This window comes from Chionomys nivalis, chromosome 7 (assembly GCF_950005125.1).
Source record: "Chionomys nivalis chromosome 7, mChiNiv1.1, whole genome shotgun sequence".
Classification (NCBI taxonomy): Eukaryota; Metazoa; Chordata; class Mammalia; order Rodentia; family Cricetidae; genus Chionomys; species Chionomys nivalis.
The window spans coordinates 95,660,850-95,682,779 of record NC_080092.1 but is presented as its reverse complement, the minus strand read 5'-3'; the positions used below and the strand labels follow the sequence as shown (position 1 = coordinate 95,682,779).

The following is a 21,930-nucleotide window of genomic DNA, read 5'->3' as shown; positions in this document are numbered from 1 at the left end:
TTCGGGACTAATGGACAGAAGAGAGAGGTGGAATGGGGAATAACACTCGGTTGTAGAACGAAGGGCCGAAGGACCAGGATTTGGGTTCCACAGAGAACTCTGGACTTCTCTGGAGGAATAAACGGCAGGTGCGGGGGCGGGGCCTCGTGGGGGCGGACCTAAGGGCGGGGCTACAAGGGGCGGGGCCGACGCCGGCGGCGGGCGGGGTTCGCAGCTCCGCTCCTCCGAGAGCAGCTGGGGCCGCGGAGCTGGAGCCAGAGCCCGAGTCCGCGACAAAGTCGGAACCCGGGGCTGGGCCGGAGCGGGCTCCATCGACATGGGGTCCGCAGACTCCAAGCTGAACTTCCGGAAGGCGGTGATCCAGCTGACCACCAAGACTCAGGTGCGCCCGGGGGCCCAGCCTCTTCATCCACCTGCCCGGCTTGGGGGCAGGGCAATGACGGGGGCTGGGTGAACTTGGCTCACTCGAGCGTAGGGTGACCAGCTAGTCCAGAGGGGGATGCTGAGACTAGCGCCGGAACGAGATCTTCCCTCTGTACCTCAGGGCTCCATCTCTACCTCTGGGAGCCCACCCTGAGCCTCCTCTCCCCTGGGAACACTCTCCCGGGCATTGCTGCTGCCACCTTAGGCTGACGTGTGCCTACTCCTAAAGCCGGCGGCGACAACGTTATCCGCCCCCTGTCCCGCCCCCCAGTGCCGGCAGCCTCGCATAACCAGCCAGCTTCCCGCTCCCACCTACCCATCCATCGCCCTGCTCTCCTCCCTGCCCTCAGTGCCCACGGTCCCGGACGCACGAGCCCGGGCTGACTCAATGCAAACAAAGCCGGGCCGGCGCCTGCCGGGGTCGGGGAAAACAGCTGGTGCGCGGTGGCAGCGGCGGCCTCTCTGGGCCCTGGTTGATGCCTGCGGGCAGGGAAGGCCCAGGTCTTCCTGGGAGCTCACAGAGTGGCAGGCGGCGGCAGCAGGGTAAGAGGAGCTGTCCTCAGGCCTAGGGAAACCCGCTTTCCAGCTAGGGATGCTCCAGGGGCTTCTCCAGGCCCCGGTGGTGCTGATTGACTGTGGTTTCTGGTACCCGAAATGGAGATTCCGGGTTCGCGCATGAGGAGGGACTCCCAGATTGCCTTTAGTCTGTTGGAGAGGGAGCCGTAGGTACCTCCAGTCCAATCCATGCTCACTCATTTCCCCCTGAGTCCACAAGTGTCACAGAAGCCTCCTCCTCCTCTTATCTCCACCACACACCTCTTGACCCAGCAATGGTGTGGGAAGCCCTTCTGCGGTTATTTCGAGTCTGGGCAGCTGGGAACGAACAAGCGGGCTCCTTCCTTGTCCTCCCCTTACTCCTTATTGCCAGAACCAGGCTGCTATGATCATGGAGAGAGCCAGCCATGCCCCTGGGGGACAGGGGACTGGCTGTCAAAGGGCTCTGGACCTCCTGCCATCTGGAACCCCACCCCCACCCTGCTGTTCTCTGAGCTCTATATTGTTCTTGGCCAGTTTGAGTGAGATCAGGGAAACCATCTTCCCACGGCCAACCAGTCACAGCCTCAGAGGGCCGACCTCTGCTCCCACACTCTCCTGCCCACCTTGGAAAGGTCAGGGGCTGAAAAACGAAACGCCAGGGCTTCTGTCCAGAGAGCCCATTTCCAGCCGAGAGGCCCCTGATGCAAACCAGAACTTCTTTTTGCTCCCTGTGACTTGTTCCAGAACCTCAGAGATAAGACTCTAGGTCTGTGGGCAGCAGAGGAGGGCAGTGTGGGGCACCTCGCACAGCGGAGGGTGACAGGGAAGGAGGAGGGTGTCTCCCATGTTTTCTGCCTCGCTGGAAGGTGTGGTGGGCTCCGCAGGTCCCTTGGGAGCAGGATGAACTCGGACAGATCTAGGAAGGTGGGCAGTGACCTGCTTTGGCACCCTCCCCCGAATATTGCATCCGTGTCTCTTCCTGGATTAGATGGTCTGTTCTTAGCAGAAAGGAGTCAGTTGCTTGGACCAGAGCCTAGAGTAGGCTGGGGACCTAGTCTGGGTTTCTCCCACTTCTTCTTCCCCCTCCCTCTCCCTCTTCCCCTCTTCCCCTTCCTCCTCCTCCTCCTTTTCTTCCACCTCTCCCACCCCTTCTTCCTCCTTTTCAATTTATATTATTTATTTTTATTTATTTTGGGGTATATGTGTGTGTATACGTGTGTATATATGTACACTGTGTTATATGTGTGGCGGTCAGAGGACAACCTGTGGGAGTCAGCTCTCTTCTCTCACCACGCAGACGCTAAGGGTTGGATTTAGGTTCTTAGACTTGCCTATCAGCAAGCATAAAGTGCCTTTCCTAAGTGTTTTTACCAAGAACCCTCACAGCTGAGCCATCTCACCAGGCCATGGGCTTTCATGTAAACGTGGAACTCTCACAGGTGGGAGGGGGCCAAGACCTTGGACTCTTTGCGGTGGTGAGCTTTGGGCAGCTGGGATTCAAGAATCCGTGATGGTCTTCCTGGACCTGCACTCAGAATCTGCGAGGTGCTTCAGGTGTGTTGACCTCAGAACGACCTCACTTCCAGGCCCTCAGAGGCTGTGCTTTGGGCAGAGGACAGTGGACTCTTTCCTGTAGCCTGGCCTGAGCGCTCGGGTGTGAGTGCTTGCCGGTCAGCCTTCCCTGCCTTCCTGCCCCGCATCCTGTTTTCTTCCTGCCCTGTTGGCCAGCCCTGGGCCGCCACTGGGCTTAGCTATAACTCTGAGGCCAGCCACATTGGCTGTGTTTCCTGTCTCCTTTCTTGGCTGGGACCTAAGAGTGGGGCGTTACAAGATCAGAGATTCCCCCACCCCAATATCCTGCCTATCTGAGAATGCTCTGCTGCAGGCCAGGGTCAGAGCTGATAGGCACATGTTCACATGCACACACGTGTGTGCCTAGAATGCTTTGATCACCTGTCAGGACAGATCGTCCTCATCCAAGTAGATCACAGCTGGTTTTGCTGCTTGCCACCCCCTCCCCAGAAGGAGATTATTGAAGCCTCAGCTGGGGACTGGGGAGATGGCTCAGTGGTTAAGAGGGCTCACTACTCTTTAAGATGAAGAGCAGTTCACGGCACCCATGTGGGTGGCTCATAACTCCCTATGGCTCCAGCTCTGGGAGACCCAACACCTTCTTCTGGCCTCTGTTCGTGCCCCCACACGTGTGCATACACACAGAAACACACATACTCATAAATAAAATAATTTTTTAAAAGCTGTATCTGGTTCCCTCAACCAATGCAAATGCCTAAGGCACAGTGGGATCACAGGAGGAGACGCAGACTGAGATTAGCGATCATGAGGTCCTATGTTCAGTCTCTGTAAGGAGAGGTTGTGAAGGGGTGGCGTTTTGACTTCCACAGCCAGGTGTGGTGTGATCCCAGCACTTGGGGGTTGAGGCTGGAGGATTATGATTGTAAGGCCAGCCTGGTCTACACAGAGAATTCCAGGCTAGCCCTGGCTACATGAAGAAGGTGGGGTGGGCAGGAAGACACGTGCTCGTTTCTGAAGGGTTTCCCCTCTTCTGGGTTCAGCCTCTAAGGCCCCTCTTAAGTCTCATTTGGATTTCAGTCCCTAGGTGATGCTTACCTAATGAACAAGGCCAGAGGTCATGCCTAGCTGTGCTTAGCTGGGCTTCTGCCTCTTTAAGGGTGGTAACTACCTGGGAGGTGGGTTGGGTATTAGAGTTGGCAGATTTCCAGAGGGGCTTCCAATGGTGGGAGCTCCACAGGCCTTCTGAGGGCGACTTCTCATTCCACTGGCTCCAGGCCACTATGACTGGGGTCCCCAGCTCCTGCCAGCCCCCATGGGTATCAGATGGCTGTAGAGCTGAGGTCCAGCAAACCCCACCTCCAGGGCCTCTCCCTAAGCCTTTGTTTACCTCCAGCTAACTTGCTCTACCAGTTCTGAGACAGGCTGCAGCCAGGAGTTACCTAGGGCTCCGGAGTGGAGTGGGGGGACTTTTGTTCAGGGAGTGGGCACTTTGGTGAAGTGTGCATTCCCCAGCCTCGGGTTTGGGCAGCCCCCTGGCACTCAGCCTTGTCAGCACCCGCCTCAGCAGCAAGGACAGGGACAAAGGGCTGCCAGGCAGGCACATCTAGACCTGAGTCAAGAATGTGATGACGTAGCCAGGTGGTGATGGCACAGGCCTTGAGTCCCAGCACCTGGGAGGCAGAAGCAGGTGGATCTCTGTAAGAGGGCAGCCTGGTCTACAGAGTGAGTTCAGGGACAACCAGGGCTACACAGAGAAACCCTGTCTGGAAACACAAACAGACAAAAGAATGTGATGACTAGAGTTTGGGACTGGAGGTTCCCCGGTGGGAGCATGCCTGTACACAGAGATGAAACACCATGACCAAAGCAGCTTGGGGAGGAAAGGGTTTATGTGGTTTACACTTCCACATCCCAGTTAACCATCAAAGAAAATCAGGGCAGGAACCCAGGCAGGGCAGGAACCTGGAGGCAGGAGCCATGGAGAGGGTGCTGCTTTCTGGCTTGCTCCCAATGGCTTGCTCAGCTTGTTTTCTTATAGAACCTAGGATCACCAACCCAGAGATAGCTGGGCTAGACCCTCCCTCATCAGCCACTAAAAAAGAAAATGTCCTATAAGCCTGCCTATAACCCAATCTTATGGAGGAATTTTCTTTTTTTTTCTTTTTTTTTTTTTATTCTTTTGGCTTTTTTGAGACAGGGTTTCTCTGTGTAGTTGTCCTGGAAGTTACTATGTAGACCAGGCTGGCCTCGAACTCAGAGATCCAACTGCCTCTGCCTCCCGAGAGTGTTGGTTTTAAGAGGATGCATCACTATGCCCAGCTTGAGGTTCCCGCCTGTCAGATGATGCCAGTCTGCATCATCAGCACGGGAGGGAGGTTCTAGATATGAAATTTATCATCTAAATTGGTTGCCTTGGTCTTTTACTTGTATGACTGTCTATATAATTCAAAGACCACAAGTTTTATGTTCAAAATTTTTGTTTTTATTTATTTGTATTTCTTTGTGTGTCTGCCACAAATGTGCATGTGCCTACAGAGGCCAGAAGAGGGCGTCAGATCTTGCTCTCCCGGAGCTGAAGTTCCCTGTACCTGAATCTGAAGGAAGAGCAGCACGCACTCTTAACCTCTGAGCCATCTCCAGCTCCCATGGTCATATATGTGCTTATCTCAATAGGATCTTTAGGACTTTGTTTATTATCTTTTGTTCGTTCTTGAGATAGGGTCTGACTATGTAGCTCTGGCTGTCCTGGAACTCACTGTGTAGACCAGGCTGCCCTCAAACTCATAGAGATCCACCTTCCTCTGTCTCCCTTGTGCTGGAATTAAAGGTGTGCACCACTACACCTGATATGTCAAAATAAACAACAACAACAAAACACTTGTGGGGGGGCAGGTTTACATTTGTGCAAAGTGTCACATGTGTGTGTGGAGGTCAGGGGACAGCCTGTGGGAGCTGGTTTACTCCTTTGGATAAGGTAGATCCTGAGTTCAATATTCATGTCATCAAGCTTGGTGGCAGGTCCCTTTACCAAATGAGTCATCTGTCAGGCCCCAAGCCTGTAGGACTTTGTAATTATTGTTGAAATGAGAAGATTATAATGGGAAATGGGGACAGCCTGAGCAAAAGCCCTAGTTTGGTTTTCTCTGTATAGTGCTGGCTGTCCTGGAAATCTCTCTGTAGATGAGACTGGCCTTGAACTCACAGAGCTCTGCCTATCTCTGCCTCCTGAGTGTTGAGATTAAAGGTATGCACCACCACTGCCTGACTTGTGTGTGCTTTTTTAAAAACTTACTTAGTTTATGTTTGAGTGCTCTGTCTGCATGTACACCCTTACACCAGAAGAGGGCACCAGATCCCACTATAGGTGGTTTCGTGTGGTTGCTGGGACTTGAACTCAAGACCTCTGGAAGAATAGCCAGTTTTCTTAACTTCTGAACCATCTCTCCAGTTCCATGTGTGCTGTTTTGAGACGTGGTCTGTTGAATCTCAAGCTGTTCTTGAACTCACTACATAATTGAGGATGGTCTTGAACTTCTAATCTTTTTTTTTTTTTTTTTTTTTTCTTTTTCGAGGCAGGGTTTCTCTGTGGTTTTGGAGCCTGTCCTGGACCTAGCACTTGTAGACCAGGCTGGTCTAGAACTCACAGAGATCCGCCTGCCTCTGCCTCCCGAGTGCTGGGATTAAAGGCGTGCGCCACCACCGCCCGGCTACTTCTAATCTTCAAAGTGCTGGGAGTACAGGCTCTCACCCCCAATGCTGTGTGCAGTGCCATGATGTGTGCACAGATTCACTCCGGAACTGTGTGCACGCTGCACAAGCCCTCTATCAACAGAGTTGAGCTGATGTTTAGACTCCATCCAGCAGGCGGTGGGAACCCCAAAGGCCTTTATGTGACTTTGGCCGTTTGCTTTGGTGCCTGGGGTCGGGCACCATTGTACAAACAGCACCAAGAGGGGTAGCATTGGAGGCCGGAGCTCCCAGAAAGTGACCGGACCTGCAGCATGGATCAGCAGTGGGTGCTGAGAGGGGCATATGGGGAGGGGTCAGTGAGCTGGGCGTTTGGTAGATGTGCTGAAGAGGACAGCATTGGTGACTAAATGGAGTGCTTGTGTCCTTTGTTATCTTCCTTTGGGGGCAGCCCTGGTCTGGCTTCTAGAAGCTTGACCTCCTGGTGTGGCCTTAGGATATGGCCCGATGAGAATGTCAGCTTCTCTTTCATGGGAGAATGCGAACTTAGCCAGGGATACACAAACCCTTGGGGACTCGGATGGTTTCAGCTGACCCTTGACCACGCGCACTTATCTCACCGCTGACCCCCGTCTTGTGGCAGCTGAAAAAGCTCTTCCTCTAGATTGGGAGGCTCCTGGGTGCTGACTGGGACGGAGGGTAGCGGTTGTGGTCTCCTGCCAGGAGTTTGTCTGGAGCTATGGGGAAGGGGCTGTGTAACTGTGGATACTGGATTCCCCTGTAGCCTGTGGAAGCTACCGATGATGCGTTTTGGGACCAGTTTTGGGCAGACACAGCCACCTCGGTGCAGGACGTCTTTGCATTGGTGCCAGCGGCAGAGATCCGGGCTGTGCGAGAGGAGTCACCCTCTAACCTGGCCACCTTGTGCTACAAGGTAAGGGCTGTCTGGCTCCTTACTGCTGCTTCCCTCTTCCCCAGGGTGGCCGAGTGACCCAGTCTGCAGAAAGACAGGGCACACATTCGGAATACGCCATCCCCAGGTCTTAGCGGTCTAGTCTCTTTGCCTCGAGTTCTCCTTGGTAGGGTCGAGGGGAAAGTAATCATGGCCACCGTGGAGGAGCGCTTTGTCCTGCCTTGACCGGTACTTTTCATACACTAGTTCATTTTGCTTTTCCATAAGGTGCTGTTGTTATTTTCCTCTATTACAAATTTAAAAAAAATTAGATGTATTTATTTTACTTTATGTGTTTGAGTGTTTTGCCTGATGTATGTATGTGTTTTGTATGCATGTGTAATGCCTGTGGAGATCAGAAGAAGGAACTGGATCCCCTGGAACTGGAGTCATGGGTGGTTGTGTGCCACCATTATAGGTGCTGGGAACTGAACCTGGGTCCTCTGTGAGGACAGGTGAGGTTTGTTTTGTTTTGTGGTTTCTCTACATAGCCCTAGCTGTGCTAGAACTCACTGTGTGGCCTTGAACTCATAAAGAGCCACCTGCCTCTGCCTCCTGAGTGCTGGGCTTAAAGGTGTGCACCTCCATATCTGCGTAAACAACACATATTCTTAACCTCACAGTCACCTCTCCAGCCCCAGTCCTTTTTAAAAATTTTTTTAAAAAGGCTCTTCTATATGGGGTTAAACAAAAGGATTAGGAGCAAAAGAGGCTCTCAGAAGAAAATAAGGTGTACCCAAGTGTGGGTACATACTCTTCAAGTGAGGGGTGCTGCAGATGAGGTCTCAGTCACCCAGGGGACTGAACTCTGCTATCCTGATGCTCTGGGCTGTTTTTTTTTTGTTTGTTTGTTTGTTGAGACAGGGTTTCTCTGTGTAGCCCTGGCTGTCCTGGAACTCGCTATGTAGACCAGGCTGGCCTCGAACTCACAGAGATTCACCTGCCTCTGCCTCCCGAGTGCTGAGATTCAAGGCTTGCGTTTTAACCACATCTCAATCCCCATGAACTAGCTGACCTCTGCAGCCTGGGTGGCCTGCACCCAAAGGGTCTCTTCACATGTTCTTCCCTTGCTCTGTGCCCGCAGGCTGTGGAGAAGCTGGTACAAGGAGCAGAGAGTGGCTGCCACTCCGAGAAGGAGAAGCAGGTGGTCCTGAACTGCAGCCGGCTGCTCACCCGAGTGCTGCCTTACATCTTCGAGGACCCCGACTGGAGGGGCTTCTTCTGGTCCACAGTGCCCGGGGCAGGGCGTGGAGGGGTCTGTGGGCCTGGCCAGGGAGGAGGGGAGGACCCAGGCAGGACCACTTGCTGTTGAGGAAGTGTAGGGCTGGGGACTGGGGCAGGGTGCCGCGAGGAGGAAGGAGCCAGGACCAGCTTTTCAGGCCCTCAGTTTCCCTCCCAAGAGGCCTTTGCTCCCTATATCCTGGAGCGGGGTGCAGGGATAGGACCCAGTGCCTGTCGTTAGAAGGTCCAGAGGGACCATATTTCTTGTCTTCTCCCAGACCCCAGCTGTTCTGCCCTTATCTCCAGGCAAGTGCCAAGGGTTGAGCCCCCATGATTTCCAAGAGGGCTGCAACACTTGAGCTTGGTGCCTGGGAGATTTCCTCACTGTTCCCCAATTCCTGTCTTTGTTCTGCTCTCTTCTGGCTAAGGAAGGTTTGGGATAAGCAGGAATTCATTTCCTTTTCTTCCCTCGTCCATCTACGTATGTCTGCGCAGACCCGGTCCCTTTCCTCTACACCCTGGAACCCTGGGACCACCTCTTCTTGGCCAGCCTCTACTGAGCAGCCTGTATCTCTTGCAGGGGGAGGAAGAGGATGAGAACGCTCGCCCCTTGGCCGAGTCCTTGCTCCTGGCCATCGCTGACTTGCTCTTCTGCCCAGACTTCACCGTGCAGAGCCACCGGAGGAACAACGTGGTGAGACACCATGACATCGCCTCCTGGGCTCTTGAGGCCAGGAGATAGAGGGGTGGCTCAGAGAGCAAGGCTGTTAGGTCTGTCTCCTGGGTGGGGTAGGGGTGGTACAGCTGGAGAGGAGCCAGCTGGTGTCCAGCTGTGCAAGGCACCTGTTGTCCTCTCTACCTGAGGTGGGAGGGGTGCAGGGCTAGAACCAGGAAAGCCCCTCCCCCCAGCCTGCCACACCCCATCCCCCTAATCTTCCCCTCCCTCTTTCCTGTCTCAGACTGGACTCAGCAAGTAAAATTACCAATATAAGACTGAAGAAAAGTGAACATTTTAAAAAATCCAACCACATTTGTTTCTCTCCTTGTACATTAGGACCTGGGGCCTAGTGGGGGGCTGTCTTTAGGAGAATACTGGGGTATGTTGTGCAACTAGGGACAGTGGGAAACTTGGGTCCTCCGGGCATGCGTCATGTGGCTGTTGTTTTGTGCCCTCCCTCTTCCCAGGACTCAGCAGAAGATGTCCATTCCCTGGACAGCTGTGAATACATCTGGGAGGCTGGGGTGGGCTTTGCTCATTCCCCACAGCCCAACTACATCCATGACATGAACCGGTGAGCTGGACCTGGGCTGGGTCTTTGCATAGCTCTGAGACCCACAGGTCTTCTAAGAAGACTGAGCCGACTTACCATCCAACCTCGGGAACAGGGGTCGTTTCTTCCATGGTCCTTGGCCAGGGTGGTGGGCAGGGTTGGCAGCTCCCTCCTAGAGGGAGATGGGTCCTAATGCACCCTTTCTGGTCCTTCCTGCAGGATGGAGCTGCTGAAGCTGCTGCTGACATGCTTCTCAGAGGCCATGTACCTGCCGCCATCTCCAGAAAGTGGCAGCCCCAACCCCTGGGTTCAGTTCTTTTGTTCCACAGAAAACAGGTGAGGGACGGCATGCCTTTAAAGTCTTGCCTAGGCACTCATGAGTTAAGCCCTGTTGGCTTTATTTGAGGAGATGTGCTGCCCCCTGGTGGCATGAAATAATAATTTAGCTACACCCTTGAACCATCAAGGCCCCAAACCTTCTGGGGGCCCTTGGGTGGCCCAGGTCCAGGTCTCCTAGCTGTTTTTCTTCTTTTCTCTTTTCTTTTTCTTTTTCGAGACAGAGTTTCTCTGTGTAACAGGCTGGCCTGGAACTTGCTTTGTAGACCAGGCTGTCCTCGAACTCACAGAGCTCTACCTGCCTCTGCCTCCCGAGTGTTAGGATTAAAGGCGTGCGCCACCACTACCCGGCTCCAGGTCTTTCATCTGGAATCACGTTGTTCATTACAAATAGAAAGTGAATAGCTTGATAAGTGTCTCTGTGTGTAGAGTACTTGCCTAGTGTGCACGCAGTCCTGGGTTTGACCACCAGCACCACGTGAACTGGGTGTGAACTGGGTGTGGTGGTGCACAACTCTAATCCCAGCACTCCAGAGGTGGAGGCAGAAGAAGTAATAAGTTTAGGGTCATCACTGGCTACTAGTGAGTTTTAGGCTAGGCTGGGGTACATAAGATCCTGTCCCAAAAGCAAAAAGAAAGGAAATTAATTTGTATATTTTATTGAACTCAAGTGTGTTTTAAAAAGTGAGCACTATGTTTGCAATGAGTTTATAGAACTATGGAGATCATCCGCGTTTCCTTCGCTCATGCTTCTTTCCCCATCTCCGGTGTGTAGTTTGTACTTCCCGTGTGCTTCATCAGGACCAACCACTCAATAGTACTCAGCAGCCAGCCACATGGGGCCTGTGGCTGTCCTTTGGGTCAGGGGGTGGAGAAGAGGGTCTGAGGACCGTCCTGATGAATGGAGAGGTCTGGACCAGGAGGGGGCACTCAAGGAGTATGGGGACACTTACCAGTACAAGTGGGTGTCACACAGTCATCCGTGGGACACGGTATTTGAAACACGCACTCCAGCTGGGCATGCCCAGCTCTAGGTGGCTGTGATGCTGGTTCAGGTGCTGGCATTCTGAAACTTTTAACCTTCCTGCTTCTGGACTCTGATCCCTGCATAGCATGACTGGCCTCCTCTGTGTTTTGAGGGCTTCCTGCTGGATTTCTTTTTATCCCCAGAAGAGGAGGGCTCCCACCCAGTCACAGAGAGGCTGGCCAGAGTTTCTCCTCATGGCTGCGTCAGACAAACGGCCACTCTTTGTTGCTCGTTTAACTGCTGGCTCTCAGTCTCCTCATCTATAAGATGAGGACCCTGAACGCTGGCATCTTCTGGACCCAGTTCACATCATTCCGTGGCCCGGGAGCTGGGGAATGGAACTGGGTCCTGCTCCCCAAGGGGAAGCTGTGTTCCCCTGCTCTTCTAACTGCTTGTCTAAAGCCCCTGAGCACTGAGAAGGTTGTGAGCATGCTCTCCACAAGGAGTCCCTCACCCTGGTAGATTTCTCTGCTCTTGGCCCAGTCTGGCCCTGGTCAGGGTCAGCTCCATGCATGGACAGGGAGGGTCTTTTCTACTCAGGAAGGGACTAAGGGACACTACTGCCTCCCTGGTCCCAGCCTGCAGCCCAGTAGCCCAGCAGCTCCTTCTGTGGCCGGAGAGGCAGGCCCAGGGGAGCATCCCTGTAGCTCTGCTCCGCTCTCCCCTGCAGACACGCACTGCCTCTCTTCACTTCGCTCCTCAACACCGTGTGTGCCTACGACCCTGTGGGCTACGGCATCCCCTACAACCACCTGCTCTTTTCGGACTACCGGGAGCCCTTGGTGGAGGAGGCCGCTCAGGTGCTTATTGTCACCTTGGACCATGACAGTGCTACCAGCACCACGCCCACTGTGGATGGCACCACCACGGGCACTGCTATGGACGATGCTGATGTAAGGACGGGATGGAGAGATGGCTGTGGGCAGATGGTATCTCTTTTAGCAGAGGTCCTGGGCAAGAGGCACACCATGGGAGGGGCCCTGGGGGCGTTCAACTGCTGCTACCCAGGCTCACCAGAGTGGAGCATCTGCTCACCATAGCTCCTCCCCTTGGCAGCCTCCAGGGCCTGAAAACCTGTTTGTGAACTATCTGTCCCGGATTCATCGTGAGGAGGTGAGCCGGGCATAGCTGGAGAACTCTAACTGCCCACCTTCTGCAGTGGCTGTGGGGATAGAGGAGTCCTGTCCCTCTGCATGAAAGAACATTCTCACCTGAAGTAAAATAGTGATGGCAATGTTTGGGAGATTTTGAGGCGCAGAAAGGGCTGGTGGGAGTTGGGGCTGTGTGGCTCAGTTGGTAGAGCACTTGCCTGGCATCCACAAAACCCTCCCTCCATCCCCAGCACCACACAACCAGGATGTGGTGGTGAGTGACTGTAATGTCAGAATCTGGGAAGTGGAGGCAGGAGGCTTAAAAGTTTAGAGTCATTCTTGGCTAGCCTGGACTACAGGAGATCCTGTCTTTAAAAGTAAATAAATAAACCGGGTGTAGCAGCACTTGTCTTTAATCCTAGTACTTGAGAGACAGGCGGATCTCTGTGTTCAAGGCCAGCCTGGTCTACAAAGCAAGTCCCAGAACAGCCAAAAACATAAACAAAAACAAGTAAATAAATGGAAGAAGGAAAGAAAATAAAGGGCTCAGGCCCCAAATGCGTCACGGTAACCAAGGTGGCTTCCCAAAGTGGGGGGTTGCTATAATGTTGGGGTTCAGAGGTGGCTTTAACGTCCAGGCAGACTCAAGGAGAGGGGAGGAGCCACAGTTCCTGGGATTCTAACTTCTGCAGATACACAGTGAGGGACCATAGCTGAGCCAGCCCCCTCCCCACCCCCCAGCATGTGGGTGTGCCCAGTAAATGAGAGCTCTATGAGAACTGGGGAGCACTTCTTGTGTGTGATGGGGAAGGGGCTGGAGGTGCTGGGGGGAGGGGCAAAGGATAGTCCCTGTCAACAAGGAATCCAGGTGGTCAGGGAGCCTGGTTCAGAGGTCCATCTGGGGGTTACCGGGAGCTTCAACCTTGCGTAGGGGGGTCCTCTGACTTGCTGGAGGGAAGGCAGAGGCTTGGTTTTCTGGGATGCTAGCAGTAATGTCCAAACCTGGGCCCCTCGATTGGAGATTGTAAGGTTATGGGAGAGTGAGGAGGCATTTGCAGGGGTATCCTGAGCTGGGGGGAGCTAGGCTGGAAGGAGCCCTGTTCTGTCCCCCAGGACTTCCAGTTCATCCTCAAGGGCATAGCTCGGCTGCTGTCCAACCCCCTGCTCCAGACCTACCTTCCCAACTCCACCAAGAAAATCCAGTTCCATCAGGAACTGCTGGTTCTCTTCTGGAAACTCTGCGATTTCAACAAGGTGAGTGGGCTCTGGCCGACTGGAGGGCGACAGACATGGAGGGACGGAGCTGATGATTTAGTGGGGTCCACAGGGTCCAAGGACTGGCAGAGCATGGGGGTCTCCCCAGCCTAGGTGGGACAGGGTGGGGCGGAGCCAGTCCTGGCACTGATCCAGCCTGCCTGTCCCCTCTCTCACTCCCAGAAATTCCTCTTCTTTGTCCTGAAGAGCAGTGACGTGCTGGATATCCTGGTCCCTATCCTCTATTTTCTCAACGACGCCCGGGCAGATCAATGTATGGCAACACTGGGCCTGTGATCCCGGGGTAGATATGGGGTCTCGTTTCGGGTGGGGTCCAGCCAGTGTGTCCTGCCTCCCAGAAACTCAAGCCTAGTGTCCTAACCTTCCATAAGGGGCCCCCTTGGACCCTGGAGACGGGTCTTTGCTGAGTTCTCCCCTCCCCTCCTGTGTTGTGTGCCTCAGCTCGGGTGGGCCTGATGCACATTGGGGTCTTCATCCTGCTGCTTCTGAGTGGGGAGAGGAACTTTGGGGTCCGACTGAACAAGCCCTACTCAGTGCGCGTGCCCATGGACATCCCGGTCTTCACAGGCACACATGCAGATTTGCTCATAGTGGTAAGGGTGTGTGTGTGTGTGTGTTCATGGTCTGACTTGGGGGCTTGGGGGTGACATTCTCTTCTTGGCCGAGTCTGGAGATGGTGGGTCATTCACGCCATCCCCCTCCCTCCCTGCATAGGTATTCCACAAGATCATTACCAGTGGTCACCAGCGGCTACAACCCCTCTTTGACTGCCTGCTCACCATTGTGGTCAACGGTAAGAGCCCAGAGCCTAAGTTCCCCAAGATCACCAGCAGGTGGCGCTAGGCCACAGGCCAACCAGCTATCAGGTCCCTGCCTGGCTTTATCGCCTGGAATAAGACAGCCACGGGTTACTGCTGATTTTTTTTTCCCTGTACAGTATAAGAGGCAACAGGGACAGGTGATAAACGCTTCAGAGTCTATGAAATGGAGCAGAGGATAAAAGTTCTTGCCATGCAAGTTGAGGTGTAAAAGCAGAAGGAGAGAATCGACACCACCAAGTTGTCCTGTGACCTCTCTCTCTCTCTCTCTCTCTCTCTCTCTCTCTCTCTCTCTCTCTCTCTCTCTCTCTCTCACACACACACACACACACACACACACACACACATTCGTGCCCACAATAATAGATAAAATTTCTAAAAAGCTTTAGAATACATTTTATCTAATCCTCTAAACTCAAAACACCACCTCTTATGTATGAAGAAACCATAAAAACCATTGAGATAGTTTATGTTCTCTTCATATCCAGTCTTCAAAGTCTTGTGTGTGCTCTGTTCACACAGGACATATCAGTGGACAATGGCTGTGTGGCAGACATTGGATGGCCACATATGGCTGCTGGCTAGCTATTGGGTAGCAGAGGTTTGGGCTGTTGGAGTTACAATGTGGGGCTATCAACAACATCTTCAGGGCCTGCAGGCTGCTCTATGGGAATGGAGGCAGGAGGGCTCAGGCTAGCTGGGGGTCCTACGTGGTGGGTAGCTAGAGCGGAATGACTTTCGTGAATGTCTCTTGGCCACTGTGGTTCCTTGATAGATCCCATTTACATTCCTGTTGCCATAACAAAGATCCTTGTGTTTATTTGGCCTTATAATTCCACAGCTCTTCATTGCGGGGAAGTCAAGGCAGGCACTGAAGCAGCTAGTCATATGACATCCACAGCCAGGAACCGGGAGACAGACCCTTGCTTGCTGCCTGGCGGCATAGGCTCAGCTAGATTCCTTACTCTTAACTGTTCAGGGCCCAGCTTAGGGAATGGTGCCACCCACATTTGTAGGGGGCCTTCCCACTTTAATTAACAGTCAAGACGCCGCCCCGCCCCCCCAGACATGCCCACACATGAACGTGATCTAGATAATTCCTCGTCGCGCTCTCTTCCCAGGTGATAGTGAAGACTAGCATGCTGACCCTACTGCCGTTTGAACTCCCGAGTGTCCGGGGTGGCACCGTGGGTCCTGAGGTCTCTAGCTGGGTTATGAGCTCTGTACCTTCCCTTAGTTGGTCCACCGATTCTGTTTTCACAAGTCCTAACCGAGTGCCTAACAAGCAAGGGCAGCTCTGAGAATGCCCTTGTGACCAACCTGTGAGTCCCTGTTCCCACCCTCTGGGGCCTTCAGCAGAGCCAGGGGAAAAGGCAGGGGACAAGGACACACACAGGTCAAGCTGCGGTCTCCTCTCTGGTTCCCACCCGCAAAGCTGTCCCAAGGAATACATATCTCATGGCAGCAACCTGTTACTCCTGAATGGCGTCACACCCCGTGTGAGCGCCCCGGCCCTGTCATTTTATTGCTGGGGAACTTGGGCTCGGTTTATAGCCCTCTCTAAACCCCAGGTTCTTTATCTACATCCTTGTCCCTGTCCTTCCTCCCTCTGTATCGGGGAGATGCCTGGGAGAAATGAGCCGGGTGTGCCTTTGAGGTTGTGGGGTGGTGGAGGCCGGTCTTTGTCGGGGGGGGGGGGCTCTGCAGGCAGCTGGGGACAGTGGGGATCAGTTGAGGTGAGCGGTTCTGCCCTGGCCTGGGATTTTCAGGGCTGGCCCTCCCTTACAGTGTGGGGGTCTCTGCAGGTAGCTGGGGACAGCGGGGATCTGTTGAGGTGAGCGGTTCTGCCCTGGCCTGGGATTTTCAGGGCTGGCCCTCCTTTACAGTGTCACCCTACCTCAAGAGCCTGTCCATGGTGACTGCCAACAAGTTGCTGCACCTGCTGGAGGCCTTCTCTACCACCTGGTTCCTCTTTTCGGCGTCCCAGAACCACCACTTGGTCTTCTTTCTCCTGGAGGTCTTCAACAATATTATCCAGTACCAGTTTGATGGTGAGGCCTGACCTGAGCCCCTGGCTTGGCTTAGGGGAAGTCCTGGTCCATGAATCTTGCCTGTTAGCTTAACATCCATCCCAGGGATCCGTCAGTACGCGCTTACTGAGTGCCTGAAGTGCACCCGGGCATAGGGAGCACAGCAGGGAATCAAAGCAGGTATTCCTCATCCCTCCTAGAGCTCAGAGCTGGAGCATGGAGTCACAGAGGGAGGCCTTAGGCTGACAACCCGACCCCAAAGAGTTCATTTAGCTTTGGGTACCTGGAAAACTCAGCATCAAGAGCCTGCCGGCTGCCACAACAGATGTCTTACTGGGGTCACCGGTGCAAGCCAGACCTTGCCACCCATGTGCTCTGTGGCCGTCTCTGAGCCTCGGTCCCCATTTGTGGGATGCTCATAATGATACCGCTGTGAGTCCCTCTCTCAGGGCACACACCTTTAGTCCCAGTGCTCGGGAGGCAGAGGCAGGTGGATCTCTGAATTCGAGGCAAGTCTGGGCTACAGAGTGAGTTCCAGAACAGCCAGGGTTACAACAGAGAAACCCTGTCTTAAAAAACAAAACCAAGCAAAATCAAACAACCAAAAAGGCTCCTTCTTAGAGATTATTGGGGGGATTAGTAACTCAAAAAAAGCACTTGGCACAGCATCTAGCAACTCAAATATTTGCAATATACATATATATGTGTATATATGTGTGTGTGTGTGTGTGTGTGTGTGTGTGAATGATGAATGAACGTGAGGTGGGCAGAAAAGCATTGCATGGCAAGGGAATGTCCAAAGGCCCTGGGATGGGTGCTAAACTGAAAGCAGTATGGTACGACACAGGACTGGAGAGGTAGACGGGGCCATCAAGGGTTTTGGGAAGCCCTCACACCTCCCCCTGATAGCTGTGGGAATGTAGGTAGATGACAGAGGACAAACACATACAGCAGCATCTTCCTGGACTTCTCTGCGGTGCTGAGAGGGTGACACATTTAATGTTGGGTTGATGTAGAGATGGTAGGGTTCAGGTTGCCCCTCTCATGCCAGAAGACACACACTTAGCGCTGGGCTGCAAGGGGATTTCAAGATATCAGGGTACTGAGGGAATTCGGGGCTGAGCTGTTTCCCACAGCCTAACGTCTGGGCATCCCAACAACCTAAAAAAACCCCTTCTCTTCTTCTTCTTCTTCTTCTTCTTCTTCTTCTTCTTCTTCTTCTTCTTCTTCTTCTTCTTCTTCTTCTTCTTCTTCTTCTTCCTCTTCCTCTTCCTCTTCCTCTTCCTCCTCCTCCCCTCCTCCTCCTCCTTCTTCCTTCTTTTCCTCCTCCTCCTCCTCCCTTCTTCTCCTCCTCCTCTTCCTCCTCCTCCTTCTCCTCTTCCTCCTTTTTCTCCCCTCCTCTTCCTCCTCCTCCTCTTCCTCCTCCTCTTCCTCCTCCTCCCTTTTTAGGCTCCCTAATACCTAACTTCTTGGTATGTCCTACAGCCTAATTTCTTGACATCCCACAGTCTAACACCAGGCACCCCACAACCTAACTTTCGGGGCTCTTCCATATCCGTGGTGGCCAGTGACACCAGGCCTATCCTGCTCTGGGCACCCTGTACCGGTTCTTATCCCTGGGGAGGAGACCCTGCTGTCTCACAGACTGCCCTCTGGTCCTGGAAGCCATCCCAGAGGCAGAGTGGGAAGCAGAGCGAGGCCAGACGTGTTCCTCCCGCAGGCAATTCCAACCTGGTCTATGCCATCATTCGTAAGCGTGGCGTCTTCCACCAGCTGGCCAACCTGCCCACGGACCCACCCTCCATCCACAAGGCACTTCAGCGGCGGAGGAAGACGCCGGAGCCCCTGTCCCGTGCTGGTTCCCAGGAGGGCGCTTCCATGGAGGGTTCCCGCCCTGCTGCCCCTGCAGAACCGGGGACCCTTAAGACCAGCCTGGTGGCCACTCCAGGTCTGGATGCTTTTAGTGTGGGAGAGTGTGGGACTTGGCTGGAGATGGCATTGTTAGGGAGTGGGTGTGATCTCTGGGGTGTCATTCCTGTCTAGGAAGCTGAGGAAAAAGGAATTCAACAGCCTGTGGGAATGGCAGTATTGGGTGGCCTGGAAAGGTATCTTGACAGGGCTCAGAGCTGAAGGCAGCTGTGGGAGGGAAGGGCAGAGATGACCTCTGGGGTCAGAAGGGGCACTGTAGCGTGTTCCTCTCTCCCTCCCGTGTCCCACCCAGGCATTGACAAGCTGACAGAGAAATCCCAGGTCTCAGAGGATGGTACCTTGAGGTCCCTAGAGCCCGAATCCCAGCCAAGCTCAGTAGAAGGCAGCCCATCTGAGGGGGTAGGTATTGGGGATGCCTAGGGCATGGTTTTGAGCATAACTTCATTGACTTTTTCTCTGAACTCTGAAGTGTAGACGCGGGCAAGGCCAGGACATTCTGAAGTTGCTGTATTAGAACAAGGGAATCAGGGCTGCCGTTGCTGAACCAGGGAGAAGGAGCCCTTTACGACCTTCCCTGTTTACTGGTCACAGCAAAGCCCTGTGACCTTCGGGTTCCTCTCCCATCAGCTTTATCTGAGTCCGGCCTTTACCCTGCCCTCTCTGCCAGCTCCTGGCCCTAAACCTGTCACTGGGCTGGGCTGGGCCAGGCCAGGCCTTGGGCTCAGGGCAAAGGGTACAGGACTAGACCTAGTCCAATCTCCCTGTAGCCCTGTAGTGGGGTTAGTGGGGGACACATTGTTGCTCTATGACTGCACCCTGTACCCATTCCTTCCCTGGTCACTTCCATTCCTTCTGGGAAACCAGGAGCCTAGCCAAACATGGAAAGAGCAGCGGCGATTGTCCAACACATCGACCGGTGGCCAGTGGAACCCGACATCAGATTGGGTGAGGGACACAGCTGGGGGATCTGGAAGCTGGGGTTTGGGTAGACGGCATGGAGCAGGGTCTGTCCGAGCTCCAGCTCTGGAAAAACTGGGGTAAGGAGACCAAAGACATTTGGTCTAGAAGCCAGGCTGAGGGACATTCCTTCCAGCTGTCCTTCCTTGCCTCCGTCTGACCTTTTAGCAGTTGCCCAGAGGACTGATTCTTTCGTCAGTCACCCTTGCTTGTTCCTCCCCAAATTGCTTCCGCTCCCTGTGTGTTTCCTATGAGCCCCACTGATGACTGTGGACAGGGATAATAACCATCCCTATGATCGCGCCATCCAGCCACTGTGAGGATTAAAGGGGTCTTCCGGAAGGCAGGAGGCACAGCAGCTGGCCTGTGGGCACTGCTCAGCACGGCCTGGCCTGAGCTCTTTCTGTTAGCAACAGTTCCCCTTCACAGGCCGTTGATCACAGCATCACACTCCCTGTCCTGGGGAGCCCGCGGCTCTGGGTCAGGGTCAAGCCTGTCCCTTATCTCTGGGCGTGGCTCTCACAGATCCTGTCCTGGAAGTCGAAGTTGCCGCTCCAGACCATCATGCGCCTGCTGCAGGTGCTGGTGCCCCAGGTAGAGAAGATCTGCATTGACAAGTGAGTCTGGAAACTGGGTACCAACCTAGGTGGCCCTGGAGAGGGGCCAGCCCAGGCTTGGGGTGGAGGTGACGGGAGCACACGCCCCAGGGTTCCGGGTTCGGTCTCCAGGAACATTCTAGAGGTCCCACCTTTTTCTCTAGGGGCCTGACAGATGAATCAGAGATCTTGAGGTTCCTGCAACACGGCACCCTAGTGGGGCTTCTGCCTGTACCCCACCCCATCCTCATCCGAAAGTACCAGGCGAACTCGGGCACTGCCATGTGGTTCCGCACCTACATGTGGGGTGTCATCTATTTGAGGTGGGCCTTGCGAGGGGTCGGGAAGTTACACCCTGGGGTGGAGATGGTTGTCTCCCTGAGGAGTACCCACGGGGGGATTTAGCTCTGGGTTCCTCTCATCCACAGTGGGGCTAATATTGAGGGTGGGCACTCTTCATCCAGACTGGGGGCATCAGGATGGGCGGGGGCCTTGTAGCTACCTAGCTCTTTTGCTCCAAGGTACTCCCTTCTAGAAGGTGACTGCCCACTCCCTCTATAGGAACGTGGACCCGCCCATCTGGTACGATACCGACGTGAAGCTGTTTGAGATCCAGCGGGTGTGAGGATGGGGACCTGAGGGAACAGGGCCAGGAGGGCTGGTCCTAGACCCCAGGGCTCCCCAAACTAAAGGACCATGATCAGGGCAAGGGGCAAGTAGGTTGGTTGGTCCTGGCTGGCAGGTCCCAGGTGCCCATTGTGGCTGGAGACAACAGGGTGAAGAGAGAGCGTCTCTGTCCTCTAGGCTGTTCTCCTAGGAGCCTTTCGCCTCCGGAGATACAAGCCCCGCCAGAGCCCTTGCCCACCTTGGCTCCTCCTCCAAGACCTGCCCTTGTGTCTGCTCCTGGAAGCTGCCAGCTCACTGTGCCCTAATAGGTTTTCCCAAAAAAGGAGCCATATGCTGTCCCTTGGGGCACCTGGTCATGGTGAAGGAAGTCCTGGCTACCTAGCCGGAGACTCCTGGCCCAGGCCCGCTCCCTGCCAGGGCCCCTGGGGAAAGGGTGGCTGAGCTGCTGGCCAAGGAGGCTGGGGCTGGCAGCCTAGAATGCAGCCTGGTGAGCGTGTTTTAGGAGTGGGGTGTCGAGGGTCCCCTGTTCCTGTCTTTGGGTCGGCGGGTGTTGCCTGACCGGTGGGGCCTGAAGAATGTCAGTGTCCCTGCCCTACCTACTGCCTGGGTGGTGGGGGAAGCGGGACTCCGCCAGCCAGTTCTGGCCTCTAGGTCTCCCTGCCTCCCCTGTGTCATGCAATCTTTGTTCTGCACAATCGTCCACCTGCCACCTTACACAATAAAAATGTCCCTCTTTCTGTGCCTCTCTCTGTGCTTGGGGTTGGGGGTAGTGCCTGACTGGAGCGCTTATTTCAGCACAGTTGGGGTCTCTGCAACCCTGAGGCCTCTTGCTCTCTGACTGTCATTGCAGGGAGGGGGACATGGGGCTGCAGGATTGGGCTCTGTCACCCAGGGTTTGGCTATGGCAACCCAGAGTAAAGCCCACACAGGAGAGACCAAAGGCCTGGCTAAGTTCTTTGCATGACCTCAGGTAGTCAGAACAAGTGTTGAGGGGCCTAGGACCTGGTTTGACAGTGTGTGACCTAACAGTGTGTGGCTTCATGGGAGCAGGGGAGTTTCAGAAAAGGGCAGAGCTTTGGCTGCAGGGCCAGGGCCACACTCTTTGGGCCTCGCCCTGGACATATTTGTTCTCGGCTCAGAGAAATGGATGGGGTGCTGGTGTTGCCGGCTTGCTCACCTTCTTCCTGGCCCACCCAGTGGCTCAGGGGACCAGGCCTGGGCACTGGGCAAGCAGAGGCCGCAGTGACCATTCATAGTGAGCAAGTTGCAGAAATGTCCTGGAGACTGTTCCAAGACAGTGCAGGCCAAGGGTGGAGGTCGGAGCCCTGCAAGCCTAGACTCATCTCTTCCTGTCTCTGTCCGTGGACCAGACAGAGAGACCTGGTGTCGACCTCACCTGGCTGAGGAACGGGACTGTCTTGCTTGAGAGGACCATTCTGTTGGCCACACCTGGAGTGGCAGGTCTGTCTCCAGGAACAAATGCCGCAGAGGCTGAATGGAATCGATCAAGCAAACAGGGTTTATGGAAGCAGGAAAGAGCTGTTGAGCCCTGCCCGGCAGCTAATTAAGGAGCTCATTAGAAGATGGGGGAGAGGGGCGGGGCTGCCTGCCAAGCTCGGA

The 21,930-nt window shown here is 54.4% G+C and overlaps 1 protein-coding gene across 1 annotated transcript; it reads left to right on the top strand.

Moving 5' to 3' along the window:
- Positions 1-217: 217 nt before the first annotated feature.
- On the top strand, positions 218-21,047 carry Hid1 (HID1 domain containing). The gene is made up of 19 exons (XM_057773437.1): positions 218-382; positions 6,965-7,114; positions 8,217-8,387; positions 8,934-9,047; positions 9,539-9,645; positions 9,844-9,960; positions 11,658-11,880; positions 12,044-12,100; positions 13,192-13,332; positions 13,516-13,606; positions 13,795-13,946; positions 14,068-14,146; positions 16,058-16,222; positions 17,922-18,149; positions 18,423-18,529; positions 18,995-19,075; positions 19,613-19,704; positions 19,848-20,006; positions 20,245-21,047. Exons 1-19 carry the CDS (start codon positions 317-319, stop codon positions 20,306-20,308), a joined length of 2,364 nt encoding a protein of 787 aa, XP_057629420.1. The 5' UTR covers positions 218-316; the 3' UTR covers positions 20,309-21,047.
- Positions 21,048-21,930: the final 883 nt, after the last annotated feature.

What these genes read in the sequence shown, in the direction of transcription:
- Hid1 (XM_057773437.1), top strand. Translation starts at nt 317, where the DNA reads ATGGGGTCCGCAGACTCCAAGCTGAACTTCCGGAAGGCGGTGATCCAG. An exon ending in GAGAAGATCTGCATTGACAA is followed by an intron (nt 19,705 to 19,847) that starts GTGAGTCTGGAA and finishes CTTTTTCTCTAG; the next exon opens with GGGCCTGACAGATGAATCAG. An exon ending in TGGGGTGTCATCTATTTGAG is followed by an intron (nt 20,007 to 20,244) that starts GTGGGCCTTGCG and finishes CTCCCTCTATAG; the next exon opens with GAACGTGGACCCGCCCATCT.